At 38.4% G+C, this 12,059-nt stretch overlaps 1 protein-coding gene across 2 annotated transcripts in view; it reads right to left on the minus strand.

Annotated features, from left to right (window-relative positions):
• LOC139366468 (mono-ADP ribosylhydrolase 1) overlaps positions 1–12,059 on the minus strand; it is a 169,595-nt gene that overhangs the window by 70,786 nt on the left and 86,750 nt on the right. For both annotated transcript variants that reach the window (XM_071103972.1, XM_071103973.1), the window contains exon 5: positions 10,725–10,841. In XM_071103972.1, the coding sequence (XP_070960073.1) occupies positions 10,725–10,841 (117 nt within the window). The remainder of the gene's footprint in view (positions 1–10,724; positions 10,842–12,059) is intronic.

A 12,059-nucleotide genomic window follows, 5' to 3' on the forward strand; every position in this document is an offset into this window, starting at 1 on the left:
TGGTTGGAATGATGTCCAAAGGCATGGTGGTGTTATAATTCACTCTGTGTGATATAACATGTATCAATTATCTTTGTTGGTTGGAATGATGTCCAAAGGCATGGTGGTGTTATAATTCACTCTGTGTGATATAACATGTATCAATTATCTTTGTTGGTTGGAATGATGTCCAAAGGCATGGTGGTGTTATAATTCACTCTGTGTGATATAACATGTATCAATTATCTTTGTTGGTTGGAATGATGTCCAAAGGCATGGTGGTGTTATAATTCACTCTGTGTGATATAACATGTATCAATTATCTTTGTTGGTTGGAATGATGTCCAAAGGCATGGTGGTGTTATAATTCACTCTGTGTGATATAACATGTATCAATTATCTTTGTTGGTTGGAATGATGTCCAAAGGCATGGTGGTGTTATAATTCACTCTGTGTGATATAACATGTATCAATTATCTTTGTTGGTTGGAATGATGTCCAAAGGCATGGTGGTGTTATAATTCACTCTGTGTGATATAACATGTATCAATTATCTTTGTTGGTTGGAATGATGTCCAAAGGCATGGTGGTGTTATAATTCACTCTGTGTGATATAACATGTATCAATTATCTTTGTTGGTTGGAATGATGTCCAAAGGCATGGTGGTGTTATAATTCACTCTGTGTGATATAACATGTATCAATTATCTTTGTTGGTTGGAATGATGTCCAAAGGCATGGTGGTGTTATAATTCACTCTGTGTGATATAACATGTATCAATTATCTTTGTTGGTTGGAATGATGTCCAAAGGCATGGTGGTGTTATAATTCACTCTGTGTGATATAATCAATTATCTTTGTTGGTTGGAATGATGTCCAAAGGCATGGTGGTGTTATAATTCACTCTGTGTGATATAACATGTATCAATTATCTTTGTTGGTTGGAATGATGTCCAAAGGCATGGTGGTGTTATAATTCACTCTGTGTGATATAATCAATTATCTTTGTTGGTTGGAATGATGTCCAAAGGCATGGTGGTGTTATAATTCACTCTGTGTGATATAATCAATTATCTTTGTTGGTTGGAATGATGTCCAAAGGCATGGTGGTGTTATAATTCACTCTGTGTGATATAACATGTATCAATTATCTTTGTTGGTTGGAATGATGTCCAAAGGCATGGTGGTGTTATAATTCACTCTGTGTGATATAATCAATTATCTTTGTTGGTTGGAATGATGTCCAAAGGCATGGTGGTGTTATAATTCACTCTGTGTGATATAACATGTATCAATTATCTTTGTTGGTTGGAATGATGTCCAAAGGCATGGTGGTGTTATAATTCACTCTGTGTGATATAATCAATTATCTTTGTTGGTTGGAATGATGTCCAAAGGCATGGTGGTGTTATAATTCACTCTGTGTGATATAACATGTATCAATTATCTTTGTTGGTTGGAATGATGTCCAAAGGCATGGTGGTGTTATAATTCACTCTGTGTGATATAATCAATTATCTTTGTTGGTTGGAATGATGTCCAAAGGCATGGTGGTGTTATAATTCACTCTGTGTGATATAACATGTATCAATTATCTTTGTTGGTTGGAATGATGTCCAAAGGCATGGTGGTGTTATAATTCACTCTGTGTGATATAACATGTATCAATTATCTTTGTTGGTTGGAATGATGTCCAAAGGCATGGTGGTGTTATAATTCACTCTGTGTGATATAATCAATTATCTTTGTTGGTTGGAATGATGTCCAAAGGCATGGTGGTGTTATAATTCACTCTGTGTGATATAACATGTATCAATTATCTTTGTTGGTTGGAATGATGTCCAAAGGCATGGTGGTGTTATAATTCACTCTGTGTGATATAACATGTATCAATTATCTTTGTTGGTTGGAATGATGTCCAAAGGCATGGTGGTGTTATAATTCACTCTGTGTGATATAACATGTATCAATTATCTTTGTTGGTTGGAATGATGTCCAAAGGCATGGTGGTGTTATAATTCACTCTGTGTGATATAATCAATTATCTTTGTTGGTTGGAATGATGTCCAAAGGCATGGTGGTGTTATAATTCACTCTGTGTGATATAACATGTATCAATTATCTTTGTTGGTTGGAATGATGTCCAAAGGCATGGTGGTGTTATAATTCACTCTGTGTGATATAATCAATTATCTTTGTTGGTTGGAATGATGTCCAAAGGCATGGTGGTGTTATAATTCACTCTGTGTGATATAACATGTATCAATTATCTTTGTTGGTTGGAATGATGTCCAAAGGCATGGTGGTGTTATAATTCACTCTGTGTGATATAACATGTATCAATTATCTTTGTTGGTTGGAATGATGTCCAAAGGCATGGTGGTGTTATAATTCACTCTGTGTGATATAACATGTATCAATTATCTTTGTTGGTTGGAATGATGTCCAAAGGCATGGTGGTGTTATAATTCACTCTGTGTGATATAACATGTATCAATTATCTTTGTTGGTTGGAATGATGTCCAAAGGCATGGTGGTGTTATAATTCACTCTGTGTGATATAACATGTATCAATTATCTTTGTTGGTTGGAATGATGTCCAAAGGCATGGTGGTGTTATAATTCACTCTGTGTGATATAACATGTATCAATTATCTTTGTTGGTTGGAATGATGTCCAAAGGCATGGTGGTGTTATAATTCACTCTGTGTGATATAACATGTATCAATTATCTTTGTTGGTTGGAATGATGTCCAAAGGCATGGTGGTGTTATAATTCACTCTGTGTGATATAACATGTATCAATTATCTTTGTTGGTTGGAATGATGTCCAAAGGCATGGTGGTGTTATAATTCACTCTGTGTGATATAACATGTATCAATTATCTTTGTTGGTTGGAATGATGTCCAAAGGCATGGTGGTGTTATAATTCACTCTGTGTGATATAACATGTATCAATTATCTTTGTTGGTTGGAATGATGTCCAAAGGCATGGTGGTGTTATAATTCACTCTGTGTGATATAATCAATTATCTTTGTTGGTTGGAATGATGTCCAAAGGCATGGTGGTGTTATAATTCACTCTGTGTGATATAACATGTATCAATTATCTTTGTTGGTTGGAATGATGTCCAAAGGCATGGTGGTGTTATAATTCACTCTGTGTGATATAATCAATTATCTTTGTTGGTTGGAATGATGTCCAAAGGCATGGTGGTGTTATAATTCACTCTGTGTGATATAATCAATTATCTTTGTTGGTTGGAATGATGTCCAAAGGCATGGTGGTGTTATAATTCACTCTGTGTGATATAACATGTATCAATTATCTTTGTTGGTTGGAATGATGTCCAAAGGCATGGTGGTGTTATAATTCACTCTGTGTGATATAATCAATTATCTTTGTTGGTTGGAATGATGTCCAAAGGCATGGTGGTGTTATAATTCACTCTGTGTGATATAACATGTATCAATTATCTTTGTTGGTTGGAATGATGTCCAAAGGCATGGTGGTGTTATAATTCACTCTGTGTGATATAATCAATTATCTTTGTTGGTTGGAATGATGTCCAAAGGCATGGTGGTGTTATAATTCACTCTGTGTGATATAACATGTATCAATTATCTTTGTTGGTTGGAATGATGTCCAAAGGCATGGTGGTGTTATAATTCACTCTGTGTGATATAATCAATTATCTTTGTTGGTTGGAATGATGTCCAAAGGCATGGTGGTGTTATAATTCACTCTGTGTGATATAACATGTATCAATTATCTTTGTTGGTTGGAATGATGTCCAAAGGCATGGTGGTGTTATAATTCACTCTGTGTGATATAACATGTATCAATTATCTTTGTTGGTTGGAATGATGTCCAAAGGCATGGTGGTGTTATAATTCACTCTGTGTGATATAATCAATTATCTTTGTTGGTTGGAATGATGTCCAAAGGCATGGTGGTGTTATAATTCACTCTGTGTGATATAACATGTATCAATTATCTTTGTTGGTTGGAATGATGTCCAAAGGCATGGTGGTGTTATAATTCACTCTGTGTGATATAACATGTATCAATTATCTTTGTTGGTTGGAATGATGTCCAAAGGCATGGTGGTGTTATAATTCACTCTGTGTGATATAACATGTATCAATTATCTTTGTTGGTTGGAATGATGTCCAAAGGCATGGTGGTGTTATAATTCACTCTGTGTGATATAATCAATTATCTTTGTTGGTTGGAATGATGTCCAAAGGCATGGTGGTGTTATAATTCACTCTGTGTGATATAACATGTATCAATTATCTTTGTTGGTTGGAATGATGTCCAAAGGCATGGTGGTGTTATAATTCACTCTGTGTGATATAATCAATTATCTTTGTTGGTTGGAATGATGTCCAAAGGCATGGTGGTGTTATAATTCACTCTGTGTGATATAACATGTATCAATTATCTTTGTTGGTTGGAATGATGTCCAAAGGCATGGTGGTGTTATAATTCACTCTGTGTGATATAACATGTATCAATTATCTTTGTTGGTTGGAATGATGTCCAAAGGCATGGTGGTGTTATAATTCACTCTGTGTGATATAACATGTATCAATTATCTTTGTTGGTTGGAATGATGTCCAAAGGCATGGTGGTGTTATAATTCACTCTGTGTGATATAACATGTATCAATTATCTTTGTTGGTTGGAATGATGTCCAAAGGCATGGTGGTGTTATAATTCACTCTGTGTGATATAACATGTATCAATTATCTTTGTTGGTTGGAATGATGTCCAAAGGCATGGTGGTGTTATAATTCACTCTGTGTGATATAACATGTATCAATTATCTTTGTTGGTTGGAATGATGTCCAAAGGCATGGTGGTGTTATAATTCACTCTGTGTGATATAATCAATTATCTTTGTTGGTTGGAATGATGTCCAAAGGCATGGTGGTGTTATAATTCACTCTGTGTGATATAACATGTATCAATTATCTTTGTTGGTTGGAATGATGTCCAAAGGCATGGTGGTGTTATAATTCACTCTGTGTGATATAATCAATTATCTTTGTTGGTTGGAATGATGTCCAAAGGCATGGTGGTGTTATAATTCACTCTGTGTGATATAACATGTATCAATTATCTTTGTTGGTTGGAATGATGTCCAAAGGCATGGTGGTGTTATAATTCACTCTGTGTGATATAACATGTATCAATTATCTTTGTTGGTTGGAATGATGTCCAAAGGCATGGTGGTGTTATAATTCACTCTGTGTGATATAACATGTATCAATTATCTTTGTTGGTTGGAATGATGTCCAAAGGCATGGTGGTGTTATAATTCACTCTGTGTGATATAACATGTATCAATTATCTTTGTTGGTTGGAATGATGTCCAAAGGCATGGTGGTGTTATAATTCACTCTGTGTGATATAACATGTATCAATTATCTTTGTTGGTTGGAATGATGTCCAAAGGCATGGTGGTGTTATAATTCACTCTGTGTGATATAACATGTATCAATTATCTTTGTTGGTTGGAATGATGTCCAAAGGCATGGTGGTGTTATAATTCACTCTGTGTGATATAACATGTATCAATTATCTTTGTTGGTTGGAATGATGTCCAAAGGCATGGTGGTGTTATAATTCACTCTGTGTGATATAATCAATTATCTTTGTTGGTTGGAATGATGTCCAAAGGCATGGTGGTGTTATAATTCACTCTGTGTGATATAACATGTATCAATTATCTTTGTTGGTTGGAATGATGTCCAAAGGCATGGTGGTGTTATAATTCACTCTGTGTGATATAATCAATTATCTTTGTTGGTTGGAATGATGTCCAAAGGCATGGTGGTGTTATAATTCACTCTGTGTGATATAATCAATTATCTTTGTTGGTTGGAATGATGTCCAAAGGCATGGTGGTGTTATAATTCACTCTGTGTGATATAACATGTATCAATTATCTTTGTTGGTTGGAATGATGTCCAAAGGCATGGTGGTGTTATAATTCACTCTGTGTGATATAATCAATTATCTTTGTTGGTTGGAATGATGTCCAAAGGCATGGTGGTGTTATAATTCACTCTGTGTGATATAACATGTATCAATTATCTTTGTTGGTTGGAATGATGTCCAAAGGCATGGTGGTGTTATAATTCACTCTGTGTGATATAATCAATTATCTTTGTTGGTTGGAATGATGTCCAAAGGCATGGTGGTGTTATAATTCACTCTGTGTGATATAACATGTATCAATTATCTTTGTTGGTTGGAATGATGTCCAAAGGCATGGTGGTGTTATAATTCACTCTGTGTGATATAATCAATTATCTTTGTTGGTTGGAATGATGTCCAAAGGCATGGTGGTGTTATAATTCACTCTGTGTGATATAACATGTATCAATTATCTTTGTTGGTTGGAATGATGTCCAAAGGCATGGTGGTGTTATAATTCACTCTGTGTGATATAACATGTATCAATTATCTTTGTTGGTTGGAATGATGTCCAAAGGCATGGTGGTGTTATAATTCACTCTGTGTGATATAATCAATTATCTTTGTTGGTTGGAATGATGTCCAAAGGCATGGTGGTGTTATAATTCACTCTGTGTGATATAACATGTATCAATTATCTTTGTTGGTTGGAATGATGTCCAAAGGCATGGTGGTGTTATAATTCACTCTGTGTGATATAATCAATTATCTTTGTTGGTTGGAATGATGTCCAAAGGCATGGTGGTGTTATAATTCACTCTGTGTGATATAACATGTATCAATTATCTTTGTTGGTTGGAATGATGTCCAAAGGCATGGTGGTGTTATAATTCACTCTGTGTGATATAACATGTATCAATTATCTTTGTTGGTTGGAATGATGTCCAAAGGCATGGTGGTGTTATAATTCACTCTGTGTGATATAACATGTATCAATTATCTTTGTTGGTTGGAATGATGTCCAAAGGCATGGTGGTGTTATAATTCACTCTGTGTGATATAATCAATTATCTTTGTTGGTTGGAATGATGTCCAAAGGCATGGTGGTGTTATAATTCACTCTGTGTGATATAACATGTATCAATTATCTTTGTTGGTTGGAATGATGTCCAAAGGCATGGTGGTGTTATAATTCACTCTGTGTGATATAATCAATTATCTTTGTTGGTTGGAATGATGTCCAAAGGCATGGTGGTGTTATAATTCACTCTGTGTGATATAACATGTATCAATTATCTTTGTTGGTTGGAATGATGTCCAAAGGCATGGTGGTGTTATAATTCACTCTGTGTGATATAACATGTATCAATTATCTTTGTTGGTTGGAATGATGTCCAAAGGCATGGTGGTGTTATAATTCACTCTGTGTGATATAACATGTATCAATTATCTTTGTTGGTTGGAATGATGTCCAAAGGCATGGTGGTGTTATAATTCACTCTGTGTGATATAATCAATTATCTTTGTTGGTTGGAATGATGTCCAAAGGCATGGTGGTGTTATAATTCACTCTGTGTGATATAACATGTATCAATTATCTTTGTTGGTTGGAATGATGTCCAAAGGCATGGTGGTGTTATAATTCACTCTGTGTGATATAATCAATTATCTTTGTTGGTTGGAATGATGTCCAAAGGCATGGTGGTGTTATAATTCACTCTGTGTGATATAACATGTATCAATTATCTTTGTTGGTTGGAATGATGTCCAAAGGCATGGTGGTGTTATAATTCACTCTGTGTGATATAACATGTATCAATTATCTTTGTTGGTTGGAATTCACTCTGTTTGTTACAGGTCATATAGCCTCCAACATTTTATAAGACCACCCTGTGTGATAGAGATGTATAGGTGGGATATCATCGCGGTGTGATAGAGATGTATAGGTGGGGTATGATCACTGTGTGATAGAGATGTATAGGTGGGGTATCATCACTGTGTGATAGAGATGTATAGGTGGGATATCATCACTGTGTGATAGAGATGTATAGGTGGGGTATCATCACTGTGTGATAGAGATGTATAGGTGGGGTATCATCACTGTGTGATAGAGATGTATAGGTGGGGTATCATCACTGTGTGATAGAGATGTATAGGTGGGATATCATCACTGTGTGATAGAGATGTATAGGTGGGATATCATCGTGGTGTGATAGAGATGTATAGGTGGGATATCATCACTGTGTGATAGAGATGTATAGGTGGGATATCATCACTGTGTGATAGAGATGTATAGGTGGGGTATCATCACTGTGTGATAGAGATGTATAGGTGGGATATCATCACTGTGTGATAGAGATGTATAGGTGGGGTATCATCACTGTGTGATAGAGATGTATAGGTGGGGTATCATCACTGTGTGATAGAGATGTATAGGTGGGATATCATCACTGTGTGATAGAGATGTATAGGTGGGGTATGATCACTGTGTGATAGAGATGTATAGGTGGGGTATCATCACTGTGTGATAGAGATGTATAGGTGGGGTATCATCACTGTGTGATAGAGATGTATAGGTGGGGTATCATCACTGTGTGATAGAGATGTATAGGTGGGATATCATCACTGTGTGATAGAGATGTATAGGTGGGATATCATCGTGGTGTGATAGAGATGTATAGGTGGGATATCATCACTGTGTGATAGAGATGTATAGGTGGGATATCATCACTGTGTGATAGAGATGTATAGGTGGGGTATCATCACTGTGTGATAGAGATGTATAGGTGGGATATCATCACTGTGTGATAGAGATGTATAGGTGGGGTATCATCACTGTGTGATAGAGATGTATAGGTGGGGTATCATCACTGTGTGATAGAGATGTATAGGTGGGATATCATCACTGTGTGATAGAGATGTATAGGTGGGATATCATCGTGGTGTGATAGAGATGTATAGGTGGGATATCATCACTGTGTGATAGAGATGTATAGGTGGGGTATCATCACTGTGTGATAGAGATGTATAGGTGGGGTATCATCACTGTGTGATAGAGATGTATAGGTGGGATATCATCACTGTGTGATAGAGATGTATAGGTGGGGTATCATCACTGTGTGATAGAGATGTATAGGTGGGATATCATCACTGTGTGATAGAGATGTATAGGTGGGGTATCATCACTGTGTGATAGAGATGTATAGGTGGGATATCATCACTGTGTGATAGAGATGTATAGGTGGGGTATCATCACTGTGTGATAGAGATGTATAGGTGGGGTATGATCACTGTGTGATAGAGATGTATAGGTGGGATATCATCACTGTGTGATAGAGATGTATAGGTGGGGTATCATCACTGTGTAATAGAGATGTATAGGTGGGATATCATCACCGTGTGATAGAGATGTATAGGTGGGATATCATCGCGGTGTGATAGAGATGTATAGGTGGGGTATCATCACTGTGTGATAGAGATGTATAGGTGGGATATCATCACTGTGTGATAGAGATGTATAGGTGGGATATCATCACTGTGTGATAGAGATGTATAGGTGGGGTATCATCACTGTGTGATAGAGATGTATAGGTGGGGTATCATCACTGTGTGATAGAGATGTATAGGTGGGATATCATCACTGTGTGATAGAGATGTATAGGTGGGATATCATCACTGTGTGATAGAGATGTATAGGTGGGGTATCATCACCGTGTGATAGAGATGTATAGGTGGGATATCATCACTGTGTGATAGAGATGTATAGGTGGGACATCATCACCGTGTGATAGAGATGTATAGGTGGGATATCATCGCGGTGTGATAGAGATGTATAGGTGGGATATCATCGTGGTGTGATAGAGATGTATAGGTGGGGTATCATCACTGTGTGATAGAGATGTATAGGTGGGGTATCATCACTGTGTGATAGAGATGTATAGGTGGGATATCATCACTGTGTGATAGAGATGTATAGGTGGGATATCATCACTGTGTGATAGAGATGTATAGGTGGGGTATCATCACTGTGTGATAGAGATGTATAGGTGGGATATCATCACTGTGTGATAGAGATGTATAGGTGGGATATCATCACTGTGTGATAGAGATGTATAGGTGGGACATCATCACCGTGTGATAGAGATGTATAGGTGGGATATCATCGCGGTGTGATAGAGATGTATAGGTGGGATATCATCGTGGTGTGATAGAGATGTATAGGTGGGGTATCATCACTGTGTGATAGAGATGTATAGGTGGGATATCATCACTGTGTGATAGAGATGTATAGGTGGGATATCATCACTGTGTGATAGAGATGTATAGGTGGGGTATCATCACTGTGTGATAGAGATGTATAGGTGGGGTATCATCACTGTGTGATAGAGATGTATAGGTGGGATATCATCACTGTGTGATAGAGATGTATAGGTGGGATATCATCACTGTGTGATAGAGATGTATAGGTGGGATATCATCACTGTGTGATAGAGATGTATAGGTGGGATATCATCACTGTGTGATAGAGATGTATAGGTGGGATATCATCGTGGTGTGATAGAGATGTATAGGTGGGGTATCATCACTGTGTGATAGAGATGTATAGGTGGGGTATCATCGTGGTGTGATAGAGATGTATAGGTGGGGCATCATCACTGTGTGATAGAGAAGTATAGGTGGGGTATCATCACTGTGTGATAGAGATGTATAGGTGGGACATCATCACCGTGTGATAGAGATGTATAGGTGGGATATCATCGCGGTGTGATAGAGATGTACAGTATAGCTGGGATATCATCTCCTCATGGACTCACACTTGGCAGGCAGGCCGTAGCCCCCTGTAATCTTAGCCTCTCCCGTCTCACACCCTCGAAGCTCAGCACACTCAGACCTTAGGAGGGGGCCGGCCGTGCGGTGGATTGCACCATCCACTGAGGAGAGAGGGAAGAGAGAGAAGAGAGGGAAGTGAGGATGAATATTTGTACAATTTGTATAAACTGTCAACAACAAAAAATGTAAATGAGGTATGAAGTGAATTGACAATTGCCTGTGCATTGTTAATGTGAGAGGAGGGGTGAGAGATATAATTTACATGCATATCAACACACACACACACCAGCTCCCACTGTGGAACCCTTCATATTGATGAGCAATATCAGTTGACGTTATCTAAATCGAGGGAAATTATTATTTGATTTGGGAGACACTTTATCTCCTTCCCATGATCATTGAACTAACAATCATTAGTGCACAGCACCCCTCCCTCCAGCTCTAACAGCTCCACAGCTCCATACGGGACTGGGAGTGGGGGGTGTGTGAGTTCAGTGTGTTGGGTTGGATCCTTCCTGGAACATCACTTATTATCGCCCTGCCCTGCCACTGTGTCATACATTATCATCCTGCACTGCCACTGTGTCATACATTATCACCCTGCACTGCCACTGTGTCATACATTATCGCCCTGCACTTCCACTGTGGCATACATTATCGCCCTGCCACTGTGTCATACATTATCGCCCTGCACTGCCACTGTCATACATTATCGCCCTGCACTGCCACTGTGGCATACATTATCACCCTGCACTGCCACTGTGTCATACATTATCGCCCTGCCACTGTGTCATACATTATCACCCTGCACTGCCACTGTGGCATACATTATCACCCTGCACTGCCACTGTCATACATTATCGCCCTGCACTGCCACTGTGGCATACATTATCACCCTGTACTGCCACTGTGTCATACATTATCGCCCTGCACTGCCACTGTGGCATACATTATCGCCCTGCACTGCGGCATACATTATCGCCCTGCCACTGTGTCATACATTATCACCCTGCACTGCCACTGTGTCATACATTATCGCCCTGCCCTGCCACTGTGTCATACATTATCGCCCTGCACTGCGGCATACATTATCGCCCTGCCACTGTGTCATACATTATCGCCCTGCACTGCCACTGTGTCATACATTATCGCCCTGCACTGCCACTGTGGCATACATTATCGCCCTGCACTGCGGCATACATTATCGCCCTGCACTGTGTCATACATTATCGCCCTGCACTGCCACTGTGTCATACATTATCGCCCTGCACTGCCACTGTGTCATACATTATCGCCCTGCACTGCGGCATACATTATCA

This window comes from Oncorhynchus clarkii, chromosome 14, assembly GCF_045791955.1.
Source record: "Oncorhynchus clarkii lewisi isolate Uvic-CL-2024 chromosome 14, UVic_Ocla_1.0, whole genome shotgun sequence".
Classification (NCBI taxonomy): domain Eukaryota; kingdom Metazoa; phylum Chordata; class Actinopteri; order Salmoniformes; family Salmonidae; genus Oncorhynchus; species Oncorhynchus clarkii.